The sequence below is a fragment of the Microtus pennsylvanicus genome, chromosome 12 (assembly GCF_037038515.1).
Source record: "Microtus pennsylvanicus isolate mMicPen1 chromosome 12, mMicPen1.hap1, whole genome shotgun sequence".
Lineage (NCBI taxonomy): Eukaryota > Metazoa > Chordata > Mammalia > Rodentia > Cricetidae > Microtus > Microtus pennsylvanicus.
The window spans coordinates 26,492,525-26,513,292 of record NC_134590.1 but is presented as its reverse complement, the minus strand read 5'-3'; the positions used below and the strand labels follow the sequence as shown (position 1 = coordinate 26,513,292).

General features: G+C 45.6%; 1 protein-coding gene across 1 annotated transcript in view; it reads right to left on the bottom strand.

The window, feature by feature from the left end:
- Positions 1-19,597, bottom strand: part of Kdr (kinase insert domain receptor) — a 43,894-nt gene extending 24,297 nt beyond the window's left edge. The window contains exons 1-13 of the mRNA XM_075942974.1: positions 19,192-19,597; positions 15,418-15,511; positions 13,337-13,533; positions 9,950-10,080; positions 9,545-9,713; positions 8,842-8,981; positions 7,986-8,163; positions 6,554-6,668; positions 6,304-6,467; positions 4,520-4,676; positions 3,461-3,572; positions 2,484-2,592; positions 1,340-1,678 (exon numbers count right to left, since the gene is read on the bottom strand). Of these exons, the coding sequence (XP_075799089.1) occupies positions 1,340-1,678; positions 2,484-2,592; positions 3,461-3,572; positions 4,520-4,676; positions 6,304-6,467; positions 6,554-6,668; positions 7,986-8,163; positions 8,842-8,981; positions 9,545-9,713; positions 9,950-10,080; positions 13,337-13,533; positions 15,418-15,511; positions 19,192-19,258 (1,972 nt within the window). The 5' untranslated portion in view covers positions 19,259-19,597. The remainder of the gene's footprint in view (positions 1-1,339; positions 1,679-2,483; positions 2,593-3,460; positions 3,573-4,519; positions 4,677-6,303; positions 6,468-6,553; positions 6,669-7,985; positions 8,164-8,841; positions 8,982-9,544; positions 9,714-9,949; positions 10,081-13,336; positions 13,534-15,417; positions 15,512-19,191) is intronic.
- Between the last annotated feature and the right edge of the window lie 1,171 nt (positions 19,598-20,768).

Here is a 20,768-nt window from a genome sequence, read left to right as displayed (position 1 = left end):
CTAATGTTCACATCATACAGCTGCTCCTATGTGCTGTGAGATCTCCAGGGTCTTGGGAATGCCTTGGCTCAAAAGCATCTGTCTTTCTGTTCCCATGTCTTCAGAACAGAAAACCTTACACAGGTGCCTATTTCTAAATTAAGCCAAAACACTAAAAAAAAAAGTTATTTGTGTAAAATTTTGGTGTAGATAAGTTAACCTAGGAAGTTTCTCTTCCTTGTTCTATAAAACAAAAAAGATACACAGCACAAAAACCTTGAAGGGCACACAGCTGGTCCTATGTGGGGTGTGATTTTTAGGGTCTTGGGTATGACTTGGCTCAAAAGCATCTGTCTTTCTGTTCCCATGTCTTCAGAACAGAAAACCTTACACAGGTGCCTATTTCTAAATTAAGCCAAACCACTCAAAAAAATGTTATTCATGTAAAATTTTGGTGTAGATAAGTTAACCTAGGAAGTTTCTCTTCCTTGTTCTATAAAACAGAAAAGATACACATCACAAAAATCTTGAAGAGCACAGCAAAGAAAGGAGGAAATGAAGGGAAAGGAAGAGATACTCCCTAACTTCACCAGATCTCCTTAGAGATAGAGTAGAGATTTCCCTGGTTTTGTGCAAAGTACAAGTTTAGACAGGACATAGAAAACATCCCCATAGGGAATGTAAAAGGCTTGCTAATCACAAGTTTATCTCTCCGAACTTCACCTACCCTAGACCACATGAGATATCACAGACATGCAGGCAACGAGTGTATCACCCTTTCTAGAATCTTCTAGAATCTAGAATCTTCCAGATCTTAAACTCATCCCTCGCCTCACTGTTTGTGAAGCAGGTATCACACTGAGCATCTAGTATATGCCACTGTGTTCTGTGGCTAGAGTTACAACCTAGTGTATACCACCGTGTTCTATGGTTAACGTTACAACAACAAACAAACAGAAACCAATTTTTATCCTTATGATTTGGAGCTCTCACAATGGTATGACCACCTAGTTTTTGCCCATGGTCTCATCCTGTCCTTCTAGGTCCACGCTATGAGCTTCTGGCATGCTCTTTGCTCACAGTATTACACAAACATTCTGATTTTAATCATTGAATGCCCAAAGATGCCATAGGAAGTTTCCTAGTCTGAACTAATCTCTTGCTGGTAGTGACTTCATCAAAAGGCTAGAAAGAGCCAAGCTGTCTTCTAATTTAAATGCATCACCTCACCATTATTAGCTTTGTTCTGGGAGTGAGCCCATCTACTACAAAAGTTCCCAGAATCTGGCACTCTCAACACAACACCCAAATACATTGTGTTTAAGGCATTGCAACCCATCGTCCAGGAATGCCTACATACCTAGAATGATGAGCTGTTTGACTAGGCAATGTCTTTTCTTGGTCTTCCTGTCTTGAGCAGAGCAGACATAGTCTCCTTGGTCCTGCAGGGATACATTCTGGAATGCTACAATCAAGATGTCACTTGTGCTATTAGAAAACATGGTGGCATTCATTTTCCAAAGAGCATCCAAGTTCTTGCAAACTGGCGTGAGTGGTTCGCCCATGTGGACCGATGTCTGTGAGCCAAGCTTGTACCATGTGAGGTTCTCAAATGTATTTCTATCTGCAGTGCACCACAGAGACACATTCTCCTGCTCGGTTGGCTGGGAAGCAGGTTGCACAGTAATTTCTGGACCCTCTGAAATGCAAAGCCAGAGTTAGAAGGTGGTGACTTAAATTGGCATATGACATCACTGTCTTCTTGCTGCTGTGAAGAACTTAGGTCTTGCACCGCCCAGCCATTTCTACAAGGTCAGAGCCAAACAAGACAATTTAGTTCCCAAAGTTTATTCACTGGAAATGAGAAATAACTTTCCCCAGGTTTTTACTGCACTCCACTTTGAGTTCTGGATATGGTCTCCAAGTTGAAAAAAATTAAAACCCAAGGCAAAGCATTTAATCATCATGAAGAAACTTTAACGATGCCCTCTTATTAACACATGGCAATAAAACTACATTTATTATGACTAATTATCTCACACTAAAATATTTAAGCCAGCACAATCAGCTCAAGTTTACCCACAAAACCAGGCTACATAGACAAAACCAGGATCACTGGAAGGCAGAGGACAGTGCTCTCACGCCGTTCCACTCCCTCCAGAAGGCTCAGCCCCGCTGCTGTTCTCTAACAAACCCACAGATAACATCACGAACTCCAGTGAGTCATAAGTCACACTAACTGGGGAACAGGACAAGTCCCACACAGCATCGCGCTAGAGACTTAAAGCACGTGGAAGGATTTCACTCTCAGGCCAGAAGAGGCGCGTGAACTCTGATGCAAGCCCAGAGGCCACCTGAGCAGTCTTCACTTCTGTCTCCTTCAAGTCTTAATTACACACCACGCTCCTCACACAAACCCCAAGGACAGCAGAGGCCTCCACAGCACAGCACCCACTTCCCGAGGGACTCCGCTCCCCCCACTGCCCTCCAAAGGGTCTACTCACTGATCACATGGAAGGAGATCACTCTCTCTCCTCGCCCAGCTCTGTTGACAGCTTCACATTTGTACAGCGCTGATACATTGGCAGCTTGGATGACCAGAGTACTGACAGTCTGTGGATATACAAGTCCCAAGCCATGAACAACGCAGGCTGAATACACACACACACACACACACACACACACACACAGCCCGGATCCATCAGCCCCCAGACGCTAAGACCTGCCTTTGCCTTTCACGCTGCACACCGCCCCCATTTCGAGGTAAGCAGCTCTAACTAGGCAGTTGCACATAGGATGCAGACATGCTTTGGAAACCCTCAAGGATTCGCTTTAATGCGTGTTATGCACACATTTCATTTTTCCCATGTACAGAATCAGAATTACCTTTCAATGGGTGTGTACACTGGATGGCACTGTGTGCTTTGTTTCTCTTCAATAAACTGTGGGTAAGCTATGAGTACTATGTTCTTTTTTTTCTTTTTTTTTAAATTAGTAGGTATCAATTGTAGAAAGTAACAGGCTTCGTCATGACATTTTTGTACAGGTAGAATATAATTTCTCCCAATTACTTTCTCTGGTCCCCCTCCTCAGTACAAATAAGCCCTCTCCTCTTCCCAATAGTACTTTTTACCTTTGTGTCTTTTTTCATCTTGATTTATATGAGAGAAAACATATTTGTACTTCTAAGTCTGACTTATTTTGCTTAATGTGATGATCTCCGTCTTTCTGCAAATGGCATAATTTGTTCTGTGGTGTGTGCGTGTGTGTGTGTGTGTGTGTGTGTGTGTGTGTGTGTGTGTGTAAAACTCACACCTTCTTTTTCTACCAGGCTGATTCTATAACTTCCCTATTGTAGATCGTATCACACAGACTATTTGATTAATAACCTCCAACACACCTTTGCATGTTGTTGTACCACCTCCTATTCAAAATGAGAGCTAGAAAGAAAGATATTCAAAACCAAGAAGATCAAACTCACTTTGTTTTTTCCTTCAATTAGGGCATACTGGTTTTTGGTGACTTCGATCTTATTTCCACCCTGGAAATCCTTCACGTGCCTCCATTCTTTACAAGTGTATGAGTTTGTTTGGCTGTATGAGGGAGAAAGCATAGCGTGTCAGGATTTGGCTTCTCTTCCATTTGAATCAATAGTACCAGAAAGGGTCAGACCTTGGTTATCATGTTCTCAGCGATAACTTTCGATACAGGCTAACGCTTTACAGGGCTTGGCGCCAATTAAAATTAGATGCCACCGACAGTGGAAAGGCCCAAGGTAGCTGGTCGACTGAGGATACAGGAGGGAAGCAGCTATTTTGGGATCAAGTCCCCATTCATAAATCGGATCAACGATTCAGGACTCCATTCATAAATCGGATCAACAGGATAATTCAAGTTAATTCAGTTCAAAGGAAGGTAAGGAAACTTGGAAGCCACTGGGCTCCTGACAGCCACCTCTCTGGGGCTGAGGCTTTTGTTTAGGAAATGGCCAGCAGCTGAGGAAGAAACTAGTGCTTACTCTTTCAAAAACAACAACAGGAAGGAGAATGCTTGGGGTGGTAGGTCGAAGGTGCTGGCTGTTGTTTTCCCTAAGGATGTCTGCACTTGTGGGAGAACTTGATAAGCTGGGCCTGAGGCTCTTGAGGCCTGGGCTAGGTTTATCGCCGCCTCCCATCCATCGGCACTTCCTCTGAGAGATGGACCTTCCCACAGATAAGGATGAGTAACGTGGTAACCCCAGCTCACAGAAAGAAGACGATCCAAAGACTGGCAATTAGCAAATGAAGCAAACACTACTCATTGGGAGAGGCCAACATCAGGGCTAACTAAGAAGAAAGCTGACTCACACAGGGGGATGCCCCAAGCCAAGGTGTCTATTAAAACTCAAGACCCAGAGGAAAACGGGAGGAGAATCCAAGTACCGTTTTAAGGGTGATGTCCTGGGAGATATAGCCTTGTAGATTTAGACGGAATCATGGCATAGATTGGCCAGAAGGGAATGCAAGATGGCAAGTGAAATGGAGCACATGGTTCTGCTCACCTGGGCTTGTAGGAACACTCTTCCTCTAGCTGCCAGTACCAGTGGATGTGGTGCAGGGGAGGGTTGGCATACACTGTACACGTCAGAGTCTGCATGGTACCATACTGGTAGAAATCCGTAGGAGAGATCAAGGCTTTCTCTCCGATCTGGGGTGGGACTGGACACAGAAAAGACAACCCGTGAATTGCCTGATTGCTATGAGGAACAAGGAGAGGACTTCAGCGTCCAGCTCTGCCCTTTGTACTCAGATGATTTCACCTCTGCCTGTTTTCCAAAGGAACATCTACACTTGGAGACAGAGAACCTGAATTCTTATGCTATCATAAAACTAACCGCTGATAAGCTGAGTGAGTTCAGGCAGGCTCCCCACACCCATGCCACACTCGCTCGCTCTGCGTGAACGATATTACTCTCCACGTCCTCCAGCCTAGCAAGAATGGGGTGAGGCTACAGAGAGAAAACCACCAGGGTAACGTTTCTTGTGCACCACGTCTTGCTGAGGTGATTTCCAATGACTGCCAGTTCTCATAACCATGACTCTGGCTCTCTTTCCACACGTGAGAAGAAATGAGGTAAACATTGAAAGACTTGCCCAAGGGCATCAGTTAATCAATGGCAAAATCCAGGACAAAGGTAGACATGCTGACTTCTGAACAGAAGCCAGACTTCACGACTGTGTTTACTGCACACAGCAAGGGACACGCTAAGGTTCGTTGCGTGTGTGACCTCATGAAGCGAGCGATTGGGTTGCGCTCCGTCTGTCTCTCTGTCTTTGTGGTCTGATTATTTTCTTCTTTTTGTACTTATCACATTTTGTCTTCCTCCCCTCTCGCAAATCCCCTCTAAACAACTATCCCAGAGCCTGCTATCTTTTAAATACTCCCTAAAGAAAAAAGAGAAATGAAGCCATGCCCGGCAGACACCCAGAGGAGGAACAAGACACGTGGGAAGTACATTACTGTTGTGAGACAATATCTTGACGTTTTAATGTCTGGTGCCAGTAGGGAACACAAAGAATGACCCTAGAAGCATTTCTCCAACTGGGCTTGAAGCAAAATATTAATGTGTTTCCTGAGGGAGGAAGAGTGCTCTAGTCACATAAGCTAGTTAAACCCTCAGGATTCTCCCTCTCCCACTGGAGAAGGCCATATTCGTGAGCATAGTGACGACTCTAAGAAGCCCTATAAGAAAAAAAGCAAGTCGGCAGATAGCATGGTACCTTCTGCATTCACCCGGCCATGGTACCGTTCTGTCCCCAGCCCCAAATATTCTTTACTTTTGGAAAGTAAAGATGAAATCATCCTTAAATCAAAAGTTTATAATCTTTTCTGGACAGACCCAAAGTATGTCCTCCGATCAGACAGCAGACCAGCCAACGACACTAGCCTCCCCAGGTTTCCTGTGTGGCTGCCACATATTAGGAGCAAAGAAGCTGAAGCTTCAGACGAAAACATCCCAAAGGAGAGTCTTCCAAATCCTCGCTCAGTGTGTCATTTTGTGGGCAGGAGCAATGGGAGCTCACAAAGCTTAGGGTCTAGAGGGTACCATCAACTTTGACCTTGCATGCGGCCACCAACAGCACATTCACATGACTCATCAAGGAGGCATGGTCAGGGCATGCTATGCCACATCTCATTCTAAATCCACCTCCCTGGGTCGTTTTTCATTTTTCATGCATTGGCAAAGTTACTGATGAGGATGATGCAATAGGAGAGAGATGGAGAAAGACCCATCCTCTCTCTTCCTAGTCAACTATGGGCAGAGGAGGCACTGAACGGACTCACCATTCACGACCAGAGAAACCACGTGACTCTGTTTCTCCATTGAAATGGGGTTGGTGAGGACGATCGTGTAGTTTCCTGCATCTCGTTCGCTCACTTCCATGATCATGAGTTCGTCGCCCACTGTCATTGTGTAATTGGACTCAATGGGTCTTCCGTTTCTGTACCTACAGAAGAGAGTCCCCGGAATTACTACAACATAGGGATTTTATTTCTAGCAGACCAATGTTAGGCTTTGATTCGCAGTTGTTACCATTTGATATCAGGAGCCGGGTAACTAAGATGCTTGACAGGGATTCGGACTTGGCTGCCCACTGTGACTTCCACCACAGATTCCATACTGCTATCAAAAGCAATAAAAGGTTTTGCTAGAAGAAAATAAAAGCAACAGTTCTCATAAATGCCAAGTTACCCTCTTGGTTTGACTTTTTAATCAAGTGAAAATTAGACATCGAGGTTAATGGATATACCGCCATTCTGAGAGTCCAACACTGTCTCTCCTGTAGCCCTTGTCAGAACTCTCTCCTCACTCTTGCTCTCTCGTGAACCTGGAGCATCCATTCCTCCACACAACCTCCTCTAAATCCCCCAGTGAGCAGCAGACACACCTTATCCCCTGCTCCTGGGACACCCTCCCCCACACTCTATGAGCTGACCATCCCAGCACTCACTCCTCAGACCTCCTCTCTTTACCTGTCCCCCCTTCTATCTAGTCTCCGATTCAAAACATCTACCATACATACAAATTTTCCACCTCCGCCCTGACTTCTCTGGGTTCCAAGTCTCCATATCAAACATCTCCCCCGGGATGTTTAATGGGCATCTCCAAAGGAACTCAACACCATTCTCCAAACCCCATACCACCCGGTCCTCTTCACTTAGAGACGTCACTGCTTCATTGCTTGTAGTAAGTACAAGCCATCCTTTTGTATTGAAAGCTCAAGTCGTTAACACCGCCAACGAATCAACCAGCAAGTCACGTTGACTATGTCTTAGGAATAGATCCAGGATCTCATCTCTTCTTCTTCCTCCACAGATACCCTAGCCCGAGTCCTCTACCATCTCTCACCTGGATTTGAACAATCAGCCTCCTAAGTGTCCCACCCCCCTTCTGCCTTCGCTTCCCTTAATGGACGTAATGCGAGATCACTTGCCTAGCACCTGCAAGCCCCTGATGTCACAAACAAACTATTCCCAGTAAGCTGCAAAGTAAGCCTGCAAAAGCATAAGCGAGAGCTCTCATATCATAAGTGATCTAAACTGAGAGAGCTATGTAAATAAGAGGGCACAATCGAAAATTCGGGTGATTTACCTAAAACCACAGAGAAAGCAACTGAATCTGGATTTCCCCAGTTGGAGAAGTGCATGCTTCTTAACCTTCCTTGCAGTAAACTGAAATCTTTGACATCATTTGACCATCATTCATACTAACACTCTACATACAATAACAATCGCAGCAACTGCTAGAACGAGCGATGCCTAGTGAGCACGTATCATGGGTCATTTCAAAGTTGAGGTTTTGAACCCAAGTTCCTGACTCCAAAGCTAAGCTGTTGACCTCTAGGTCTTGTGCCCTCATTAACAAGGACTCAAAAGTATCTTGTGAATGAACGAGGTAACCTAGATTGATATAAGTCATCTGACTCTCCCAGGTACGGTGTATTAGCAAGAGAACGGTCGCTTACTATGAACTTGGACAAATGTGCTGTTTTTCTTCGTCATCCGCCCACTAGATGCTATGCAGGTGTACAGCCCTTGGTCATTCCTGGTCACGCTATCTATTATCAAGGTGCTCAAAAATTTCTTCCACTCAGTCCCAGGAAGGGGTTTCACGTCCCTGTTTATAATCTTGTTATGGTGATGCTGAAAAACAAAGAGATTTTAGTAAAAGTTCACAGCCCAGTAGAACACTAACTCTCCAGTAGCTCCTAGAGAGTCGCAGAATCCAGTCCTGACCCTTGGTGGACCCCACTATTGAGGATTTAAACATCACATCGACACATATTTTGGGATTCAGAAGAAATGAGTGGAAGCTGAAATACAGGGAACTGAGCGAGGATTTTGAAGCCTTCTTCACCTAATGAGAATGAGATGTGTGTCAAGTGTAGATACAAATAGAGCTGTCTAAAGAGAAACGGAACTCAGCTCACCTCTTAAAGGGACAAACAGATCGAGGACTTTAGAGAAAAGAGAAATACCGTAATGTCAAAAGATTAATAACTTAGTGGAGACCAATCTGCACAGCCCAGCTGCAGAAGGGTTGGGATTCCTAGTAAGGTGTCTTTTCATGGTTGCTATGTATTCTGCCAGGCTCCTTATATTAAAGTCTGGGTTCATTAGTGTGTGTGTGTGTGTGTGTGTGTGTGTGTGAGAGAGAGAGAGAGAGAGAGAGAGAGAGAGAGAGAGAGAGCTCACATGCACATGTGTTTTAAAGCCTTTATAATTTATCTGACCAGAAGGGATTCTATATCTCTTAAGCAAACTTCATTAGGGTTTATAATCAAAGTATTCAGAGGTCTGGCTTTGGGCAGTTTGTGTTACCTTCAAAGAAGGGACCTGCCAGTTGAAATGAAGCCCCACGTTGAGCTCAGTTCTTGCGGTACAATTTAAGACAAGCTTCTCTCCCGCAGATAGCTCGATTCTATGAGGGGGGCTCAGCGTCACATCATAAATCCTATGTCCTGGAGCAAGGAAATGATAAAAACAGAAAGGGAGATGGAAAAGACATCCAGGGCTCGGCATACATCTTTAAAGTGGTGCGAGCGAGTGACATCACTTCTCTTTGGGGGACTCGCTGCTGCTGGATGGCTTTAAGGAAGAGGGTTTATGGTGACTCACAAATCACTATCTCCAGTGTTTTCACCAATGGAACCTGACGAATAATAAAGTCTAGGCCAATGGGGCCCACATGAGTAAATTGTTGAACTTTCCATTAAATAGATACAATTAAAAGAACTGGTGGAGAGCAGTGATCTGAATATTGCATTTTTCATAAAATGAGCTCTGGTGGTGAGTTTTTTATTCTTGGCCTTGGCAGGAAAGGAGGAATACCCCCTGTCCCCCTGCTGCAACGGTTTGTCTGGTAGGGAAGGGCATTTGTAAGGAGTTGACCAGCACCATATCCTGAGCTAACATCTTCCATATCCCTTGCCCTTCGCCCTACACCTTCCTCTCCAGGATCTTCATGAAGAAAGCCATCTTTATTAATTGTTACTAATGGAACAGAAGGGAAATGCCCACTTACCTACAACCACAACTATGTACATGATAGACTGATAGGTCTCATCATTGATCTTTGCCTCGCAGAAGACCATGCCGGCGTAGCCGATCATGTTACTGGGGATAGTAAAGCCTGTCTCACTGTCCCAGGTGATTCTGTTTCCATCCGGGAAAAACCTCCTTTCTGGATATCTCTGCATAACAACAAAGAAACAACGAACATTTACCCAGTGCTGTCCGAACTTAAAGACCCCTGAAGGATCCATCTTACTTTCAAGAAGGTAAGTTGGTTTTGTTTGTGGTGCGGTTGACCCGCTCTACGGGGTCTTTGCAGTTCACTGTTGACATACATTGGAAGCAGGAAGGGCATCGGCAAAGAGGCTTAACAACTGTGGAAACGTAGGAGGTGACTGAAAAGGAGGCAACTCACTGCACAGAGTGACACGTTGAGGTTTGAAATGGACCCTCGGCACGGAACCACCACGGATTTGTTTTTGTTGTCGGTGATGTACACGATGTCATGCTGGTCACTGACAGAGGCGATGAATGGTGATCTGTAATCTGGAAGGAAAGTGAATTCTCCCAGTGAGGTGTTAGCAGGACAGTTGGAATTCCTGTGTCCATGAACCCTAACCGAATGACTGAATGATTGTCATTGACAGCCGGCATGAGCAAAGATGCCCGTATCTTTGACTAGAGTCTGCGTGGAGATATCTGGCTTCAAAGCTATGGTCAAGGAAGGGGAGAGAAACATATACACACAGACACACATGCAGAGAGAGAGACAGACAGACAGAGAAAGAGACAGATAGACAGACAGAGAGAGAGAGGAAAATCTAAATGTAAACTCCAACAATGATCTTAACTTCCCCACGTGGAGCATTAATAATAGTAGAATTAATTAATAGTAGAATCTATTTTAGAAATTCCATGCTTTAATAAATTATTATAATTTTTATAAAATAAACATTTCAATTTAAATTCATACACTGAAACTATGAGTTTTATGATGCTAAAAATTTGTTTCTTTCAGTAGGCAAATAATATAAATGACCTGAAAAGAAACTGGAATCTTTAAGCTAAGAGAAAAGAGCAATTCCAGCGATTCAAAAGAATGATTTCTATAATACCTAGAGACTGCGAGCTCCAAAAAGTCACCATGCGCCAATGTTTAATAGCCACTGCATTTAGTTCAAGACTTAGAACTTACGGATATCTCTGACAATGAATATTTGGGAGACCACAGTGCCAAAAGATTAAGCCAAAAGCCAGAGTGACTTGCTATCCTTCAGAGATTATTCACACAGAGTCAGTACGTGGCTGGGAATTTTCTCCACCCCCCCCCCCCCGAGACAGGGGACCTGGCCTGGTGTCATCATTTCAAATCTCAGAGATAACATCTCAGTTCCTACCTCCCACACATCTGATCAAGCCTTTTCAGAGGCGAAGAAAGAGTTGATGAAACCAAAGGGCAGAAGAGTAGCTAAGTCCTTTCAACAGCAAAGGTCTGATTCCCCCCCCCCCACACACATGTCATAGCCATTATGGTATGAGGCCAAGGCCAACCTCCTGGCTCCATCCACCGCTAGGTGGGTCAGAGGACGGAGGAAGTGAAGTGGGGATCAGAGGGGGACATTAAGGACCTGTCCATAGGGAATAATACATTCAATGCTTTCTTTCCTGTTGTTAAACTTCATGACCAAACTTTTGGATAACCCAACACAGAAGGCTAAGCTGAGGCGGGAGCAGAATTTCACGGTGTATCCAATGGCACTGAGTACACAGGCAATCAGTGCTAGAGACCACCACTGTTGCTATTGCCTGCCCCCCCCCCCCCCCCCGTGCACATGTTAACAGACAGACTATTTCATGACTTGCTTCATTCGGGGCAAGCCTGGAAATCTAAACTAACCTCTTGACTTAAGGCTAAAGTTATTTGGTGGCTCAATTCTATTTCAGTAGCCCTAAAGGGGAAATAAACAAAGGGACACTAAACAACCACACATCCTCTCAAAATAAAATATTTACTGTAACCCACGAAATGACTTTTTGCATGTCTCCAGGTTTCCTGACTCGGGGAGAAGGAAGTAACGAGATATTGTGGGAGAGGCTCATCTTGTAGCGTTTCCAGACAGTCCGAGAGCAGGAAATCCTTGCAGTCTTCTGAGAGAGCCGCATCTCCCAAGACTGTCAGATCAAAAGGAGCCAGACATTCCCCCAAGGTCCAAGCCTTGTCTCCCTCAGCTCTGTGGAGTGAGGAGGAGGGCACAGAACTCCATTTTAGACTTTCCTCACCCTAGGCAAAAAGAATACCCAACCGCTGAGCATCGCCAGGGCACCCTGGGTCACTGGGCTGTGGTCTTCCATAGACTGTCCCTACTGGAATGGAAGGGCAGATCTGCAAGGGTGCTGCCCTGATGAAGAGCCTTCCTGTCTGGTAATAGTGGCTTCTAGAAAAAAATTTAAAAGTAATTGTCACCTGTCTCAGATCCTCCAGGATGGGAGGTTGCATACAGATGAACAAATAAAATCCTTTGAAGATTCATCCTTCTCTGCAAGAAACACAGTGCAAGATGCTCATGCCAAACATAATGCAACCCGGGCTTGGAGAGATGGCCCAGCAGTTAGGTGCCCTGGCTGCTCCTGTGGAGGATTTGCATTCAGTTCCCAGCACCCATGGTGGCTCACAGCCATCTGTAACTCAAGTTCCAGTGGAGTCCAATGCCCTCTTCTGACTTCCACAGACAGCAGGCACCCACACAGTACACATACATACATGCACAACTCTCATTCACACAAAAATCAAAAAAACAAATACTATATAATGCAACCTTTATATTCCTGAGAAGTGCATGCTATTACAGGCATCCCATAAGTGAAGGCGGGTTTTTCACAAGAAAAGGTGGTGTGCCATTTTTAAAAATATAAAAGAGATCATGGTTCATGCTCTAAACATTGGATACATATTACACTGTAGTTCTCCTTATAAAGATGTTAAGTTACACAACTTGCTCACAGAGCTAAACTAACCGTTTGATGTGAGGCAAAAGCTAAGTTAATCCTTTGACATAAAATGAGGGCTTTTATAAATCAATCCCAAATCATTAGCCCTCAAAGGTGAAGTGTACAAAAAAAGCCCACACAGATATTCATCCTCTCAAAATAAAACACACGCTCTAACTATGAAGTGACTTTCCTATGACTCTCCTTGCATCTCCCTGGAGCTGAGTCTAAAAGCCAAGTCCTCTCAGATCACACAAGCAAAAACAAGTAATGCAGTCCTCGAGGGTTCTTCTGAGGGGGGTTGGGCTTTGCACATGGGTGTGTGAATTTTTTTTCTATAAAGTGTGAGTCTGGAAAGGAAAGATCTTATGGGGGAGGGTAAAGGAAAACAGCCTCCAGAGCCCTCTGCTGTTGCGCTATGCATTCCTGTAGAAAGCTCCTCCCTGCTACAGATAACCTATCTCACCACAGAAACCTTGCCATAATTCACCTCCCATCTCCCTCCATCACTAAGATCCCAGGGGCTCAAACAGCTGAAGGCATTTTACGAGTCCCTATAGCCCACAGCGGCTCACAGAGAACCTCCGAGCACCACAGAAAAGGGACCTAACTGAAGAAGAGAAACGCAGCTCAGACCGAAGCTCAGACTGTCATAGAGTCCTTTCTCAGAGGAAGCCTGGGAGAGAAGCTTTTATATTCCTTCTTGGCAAGCAGCCTTTCAACAAGCCTCCTGTTGGATTCAACTTTTCTTGGGCCTCTTGTGTTGTAGACCTGGTGAGTGGATGTGGAAAGTACATTCCGGTCCACTGCTTACCTTGAACGTAGACGTAAACGACGGAGGCCATGTCGACGTCCTGGTAGAAGCACTTGTAGGCTCCGGTATCGTTTCCAATCACTTTTGAAACTGTGAGTGTCTTGCAGAAGACACTGTCGCTGCACTCAGTCACCAACACCCTTTCCCCAGAACCAAGCTGGTTGTTGGGCCAAAGCCAATCCAGGTCCCTCTCTCCCCTGAGAAAAATATCCCAGGAAAGTATTAATGTGACTCTCCATGGCACGAGGTTATGATGAAGAGAATGGGAGGTTTGGTTCTCACATGTATATAAACGCTCAGCAGACACTCTCAAGTTGACAGACACCGATTACAGTCTGCATGGACATGCCACCGAAGACCACATACTCCATCTCAGAAGTCACCCACACGGTCACGTGTTTTCTGTTAGTTGACACATTCATCTTTCAGTAAATATTTTAAAGGCATATATGGTGGCTGAGCACCATTAAGGACAAAAAAACGGATGCTTTAAGGGACCAGGCATATAATGCTCTGTGCTAGAACACTTGCCCAGTGCACACCAAGAAGAAATAAGTCAATTCCTTTATGGGTCCTCACTCTAATCGTGGGAGAAAGACGACGAGAGAGCGCAAGTGCTTGTATAAAGGGTGGTGATTTCGGGCTTGAAGAAAAGTATGAAAGAAGCAAAGACCAGGGAGGAACTTGGCCAAGCTGGCCCTACGCACATCAGGAGGCACCGCATTTCAAGCAGAACAGTAAGTGGGAAGGACAGGGACCAGTGCACATGTGGCATGTTGGGGACACAGCAGAGAAGCCAGAGTCATCATGGAGGTATGGGGGCGATGGAGCAAAGAGGGCACAGAGAGAAGAGACTCGTGGTACCTCTCAAGGGTCACATTAGATAGACAATACTTGTATTGCTTTGTAGTCAATATGAATAAAAGAGTGTGACCCACTGAGCCTTCCTTCAAAGAGCTTGAAACTCTCATGACGTCACCTGTTCACTCTAGGGTTTGCCAAGAACATAAGAAGTGTTTCTGTCATTTCTAAAGGGAGGTGGGAACCTTTGCAGATCTTAAGTAACCTTTGTGTCTGAGAATAGGTAGAGGGAAATCTCTGGAAATGCCATGATTTATCGATGATAAACAGCTCCTGTTACAGCTTTCTGTTTCTGTTTTACCCCTAAAGGCGGGGTATTGCTGGTGACTTTGCAGACCTTAGATAAGAGGCCTAGGCCACATGCAACAACCTAAATCAGACCTGAGTTATTCTGTGGACCACTTGGTATTCTTCAGATATAAAGCAATGGCTACAAGCTGTGAGGGCTCTTTGCGGGACCAAGCACTCTTCTTAGATGCCTGAATCTATCACCATCTCCACCAAAACCAGGCAGCTCTGCAGAGACCTCCAGGTCTCTCATGACCACATCCACCTACACTTCCTCTAGGTTTCCTTTCTTGCCTCTTGGCTGAAACACAAATTTCAAAGGCCTCTTGTCAAAGAGTGCTGTTGCCCTGCTTATCCAGATGAACAGCATGGCTTCTTGCTGGCAAGCGGAAAAGGGGCCCCAAACATCAAGACAGAATATGAGGCTCACGTTTTCAACAGGACATATGGTCAGGAATAGTATTGGCTAGAGACTAAATTGCTGCTATAGACAGAATTTCATTTGTAAAATACAGTTCTTATAAAGGGCTAAAAAGTTGTCCAAAAGCCATTCTAACTGACATGAACATGGCTCAAACTTCAACTCTATGTCATAACAATATGTCCTTAACTTGACTGACTTATCAATAGACATAAATGTCTGTCACATGTCAGTTTGGCATACATTTACATGTATGCATGCTTGTGTGTACGTGTGTGTGTTGCATTTGTGTAAAAATGCTTGTACGTGTTGAAAAGGCCCAGCAAAATAGTACAAAAGTTTGAAAAGACCTTTCTCATTGTTTCATTATTACATGAGTTCTTAGAAGTCTCATGACTTATAAACAATTACAACAATACTATTATAATTCTTGAGTAATGGAAATTATTGTGACCTCAGTAAACAATGCATCCTTTCACACAGGAAATCTGAATCTAAAGTGGATCCTTACCTGCAAGTAATCCGAAGGGTTCTATTTGCCAAGATTGTAAGTACGTCCTTTTGTGTGCTGAGCTTCGGCGGATGGAGGGAATCGCCCGGCAAAACTAGAAACAAATTAGATAAGAGTCGGACCCAATAGGAAACACCTTCCATAAACAAAGAACACTCCAAATTTTAAATGGCCTCTTCAGCAATTCATTGTATAAAAGTGGAATTTGCTGCATGCCCCATTCCCAGTAAAAGTTCACAAGCTCTGTCATAACAGGAAGAATGGGCAGATGGTCACAAACCAACATAACAGTTCTGCAGTGCACGGCGCTAGGGTGGAGTTCCTGTTTTCCCTCCCTGCCAACTTCAAGGTCTTACCAAAGGATATGGGACATTGAAACCCGGTGAACCCCCATCTGATGATCTCAGGCCCTTGGGAAAGGACTCACTGACATTTCTTGTAAAGCATAGGATATACACATCTGACTAAACTGCTGATTAATGCAAACTCCCCAGAGAGATCTCTATACAGCTCATCCCCCTACCCACCCCCCAAGAAGGACAGGAGCCACTGTGACCTTGTCCCATTGTCTTTTATCATGCTGTGTAGCAGATTTCCTTTGGTGACTGAGCTGCAAACGCTGAGGTAGCGGCTCCTAGAGACAGCACATTTAGATGAAGGAAAATAAACTGAGGAAGAGAAACGTTTCTCAAGTTCATGTATGCATGCATATTAATATAATTTTTCTCTGAGCAGAACTATAAATAGTGTAGCTCTAATGAGCTACAAGGGGGGGCTCTCAACTCCTTAATCAAAGCTCTGAGCTCATCCCAACACAAAGCTCCAGACACAAGATGCATGCTACCTACAGATGACAATGCAGAAAGACATCATGAGAGATACACATCACAGCATAACTAGTTTTCAGGCACCTAAATGTAAAGTGTCATCAGGCACGTTAAAAGCATGATTAAAAGCAAAGTTGCCCACCACGCCAAGGGATATCAAAATCTTCCAGCTCTCAGCATGAAAAGCAACTGACCTGCCTAGCCTGGTGGTGAACACTTGGAAGGCCAGCTTTCAGAGGAACGAAACATGAGGGTCCTAAGTTTGAGGCTAGCCTGGGCCACATAGTGCGACTTGTCTCAAAGGAAAAAAATAACTAATTAATACCAGGCAGCCGTCCAGGCTTTCTAATTCACACCAACCAAGAGCAGATGACTCTTAGGGCCTCAGCTGGCATTGACATTGTTGGGCAAATAAGAGCCTGTGAACAAATACGAGGCCGTGTGAATAGAGAGAGCACGGGCAAATAGCCGGTGCCATGACGCCGTGGCCGCTATGTGGACAACTGGAGGCAGGCGGTTAATCGACAGCACGGCTTCTCGCACACCTACACAGATGTGCGAAGCAATCCATAGCCAAAGCACCCAGAACACACCCAACCTAATCTGATGTACACACGCTGCGGATAGAACTTTAGATGGGTTGATTGATGACATATTTTGAAACACTGGAAATGAAGTGACATGAATAAATCTCAGAAGGTAGTTGACAGTGTTAACGACATGCATTTGGGCAATGGTTCTGAACTTTATGCAGTGTTTGAATGTTCCCAGGTCTGCAAACGATGCTGTTTAACATGACTGTGTCACGAGTGCTCCGTGGAGCACCCTGAGGCAACTGCAGAACTGGGTAGTCACACTCAAACCATCCACGTGACACTTTTCAGTCCAGAAGATGTCATGGCCCTTCACCTAGGCAAGCAATTAAAATGTCCATAAACCAGTCTTCCAATGATGGAACGCTACTTTGTTTGAAAAGCAGAAAATAAAAACAGTTTGTTTGGTAAATAGATTTTAAACGTGACTGAGAAACCTTAGCCCCAAAACAATAACTGAATACAGCTCTCATGATGAGCAAATGAAAAAGAACCCGTCAGTTGGGCAGATGCGTGAGGGAAAACGTGTAGTAAATACCTAGCCATTCAATAATATGTATCCACCCACCTCTGCAGTCAAAGACTTCTATTCTTCAGCACTGGGAAGCAAACCCAGACCGTGAGCGTTATATCACTGATCTACATGCCCCAGCCATGAGAGCCTCTTGACTGTCTCTATAGTAAAGTGTACCCAGAGATTATCTTAGACTGCAGGCATATTAGCTATGTTCATCTTTAAAAGACATCCCATTCATAAAGAAGCCAAAGGCAACACCACGCTATTCTAGGGATCGATCCACAATCACAGCTAGTCAGCAGGGTTATCGATAATAATTGGAGAGTTACATCAATGACTAATACCCCCCCCCCCCATTGGAGCTCATTCATTTTCATTGGCAAGTTTGGCTTCTCTCCCCTAGAAAGTTCATTCTGACTGGAAGAGGTACATATGAGACTGCACAATAAAAGCCCTTTTATGTTCGAAACCCATAACCAGCATTAATTAATTTGTGCACTGTTATCCTTCCCGCTCAACGACGAGAAGGAAAAACAACAGCAGCTCTGTCTCTGGAATTCGATGGCACCAATTATAGTCCAATCCAATTAAGCAAGTCACACACTCCGAAAGGGCAGCCTCCGTTTTATTCAGGGAGCTGGGCTGCTGTTAAACTGCTGCACTAGGAACACCCCAGGCTTCAAAGCAGCTCACTTCTTTGTGGGACGCAGGGCAAGCACATGTTCCAGACTGTCTTTCTCTTCCCAGAAAGGGGAAGAGTGGGGGGTTTGTCAGGGACAAATGAGCACCCATGACAGAACTGGCCTGATGAACTGAGTCATTATGAAGAAAATTCAGTAACTGTGGCCAGATGATCTTGGTACTGTACATCAGCGCCAGTGTTTTTAAGGCACGTAGTTCTCTTCTGGGGCAAGGGAGGTTTGTACAGAATTGAGTTTTTACTTTCTGACCCTCTGTTCTCCAGTGGGTGAGACTGGGAAAACTGCAGACTGAGGCTACGAAGAAGGAAACGAGACAGAAATAGAGGAAGAAGAGTGGGAAGGAAGGGAATGGGAGGGGAGGGAAAAGGAGGGGAGGGAAGGGAATGGATGGGAAGGGAAGTTGTACCAAGAACCCAAGAACATGACTGCTACTAACCTTGAAGCAGAGGGCAAGATTAAGCGACATGAAAAGTGCCAAACCCAAGAGATTTCTGAAATTCGGTTTCTGACTATGAGTTTACCCCGGGACCAAACGCTTTGGGGTATTAAGTAGATAGTTACTTTGAGACCCGGAGTAACTGTCACAAAAGAGGGGAGGAAAGTAGTGTTCTGCACAAAAGAAAGCTGGGGAGGAAAGTTTCGCCATATGAAGAGACCTCGTTTCACTTAGTCGGTGCGCTCAAGCGCGGGAGCTAAAGCCCAGAAAGCAGGGGGCGGGTTCCCTGCTCCACTCCGTGGAGGCTCGGCCGGCCCGGAGTGCAGAATGCCACGCAGGGCGCCCGGTTTGCGCTCGCTTGCAGGCATTTCACTGCCTGTTCTTGCCTGTGGGGGCATCTCTTGCCCCTGCTCAGAGCGCCTTCTCACTCCAGTCTCCCCAGCGTCCTAGGCTGTGTTGGCTCTGCACCACAGATCCCACCAAAACCCTGGGGAGATTAGAGTTCGGGCTAGAGCTGTGGAGACCATCCACTGGCTGGGTCGTTTCGGGCCAGTCTTTGAACCTGTTTTCCCGTTGATAATGAAAGGACACCAAAGGGCAGCTCCCTAGTTCTCTCCGAGTTAGATACTCTTCTCTCACATCCCCGCTCTCCGCCCGCACCCGGTTTCGCCGCCTTACTTTCAGAGAGTAAGTTCCTTACCCACAGAGGCGGCCTGGGTCTCCACGCAGAGCCACAGAGCGACAGCTAGCAGCGCTTTGCTCTCCATCCTGCACCTCGCGCTGGGCACAGAGCCCAGTTCTCAGTCACGGACTCTTTTCTCGGTCCCTGGACCCGCAAAGAAGTCACAGAAGCGATACGCGCCCTGCAGCGCAGGACCGGGGAGAGCGCGGGGCAGGGGCGCCCTGGCTCCGGCCACAACTGCAGAGGTATCTGCGGACACTGGCCAGCCAGGTTATCCTGACTTCGGGACGCAATCTGAGCTTTCTGTTCTGCCAGGTAGCGTCCCGCGCGACCTACACTCTCTTGGGGTCCCGAGGACTCAGGGTAGAGCGCGAGCGCCCGCTAAACTCTAGAGCACAGGGGCGGGGTCACTGCTGGGAGGGGCGGGGACTCCTCGCGTCCGGCAACACCCCTCCCTGGATACCAGGTTTGGATTTCCCGGTTTCCCACGCCCACTCCCCAACTAGCCCGGAACTGTGCCCGTCGGCAAGTCGCCCTTGGGAGAAAAACTGGACGCAGCTCGGTTTCTGGTGGAAGTAAAACGTAGCCAGGGACGGGTTTTTGAGACACTTGCTGTCCCCAGGAACCTGGAAAACATCACCGAAGCACAAGGCCACTGCGCCCTCCTTAGACTCCTCCAAGTGCAGAACTCAGTTGGCTGTAGTAGCTGAGCGGCTCAAGAGACCCAGAATCCGCCGCAGGTTGGAGCATAGGAACACTGGACCTAGAAGTATTTAGGGCACCAACTTGGCAGTGAGTTGGCCAGAACTTGGGAGTTTTGTTTTTATGGTCCTTTGGCCAGCTGAGCCACAGTTTTAAATTTCCCGTCGGATGCCTTAATTAGATAGGTGCTTATACAGGTTGCCAATGCCCCCACCGTTTTCTCATCCATCGGGCAACTTCAAATCTGAAGTTACCTGCTTAGCTCTAGAAGACATTTCGACTGGGGACTCCCGGGGCAGTTGCAGAGCAATGAGCACTGGTCCTGGTTCTGCAGCTACTAGAATACTTTGTTTGGTCCACCCGGTTCCATGACCACGGTCCCCTAGGGGACCTTTGGCCGAGCCTTTTTCAGAGCTGATCTTTCAGTCAAGATACTCTTCAGCGGAAGAGAAACAGGCATTTCTCTGCTGGAGTATCACTGCAGTACCGAAGGGGTAGGCGGTCTCTGGGAGAACAAACCTACTTTCGCCATCTATGTAGACTTCAAGTAGCGATTGTAGAGAAGCTGTGGCTTTTTCATGACCACTTTCATTCCTACATTTCTTTCCATTCTTTCCACACCTCGGAAGTGACAACAAATATCCTGTAACATCTTTCATTCCCGACTCTAACCAAATGCTCTTATAATGACAGGCTAAAGGACAGTCCTTAGGCAGGATAAAGAGATAAGATTATTATTTCTGTATCTAATTCAAGCTACATTAATGTAACATTAATGCACATTAATGCACAAATATGCAATTAATGTAACATGATACTTTTCTTTTTTAAAGAGGGGAGAAACAGTTGCCCCTTTATATAAATGTGTATTAGCCTGAAGTATTGTACTAGAA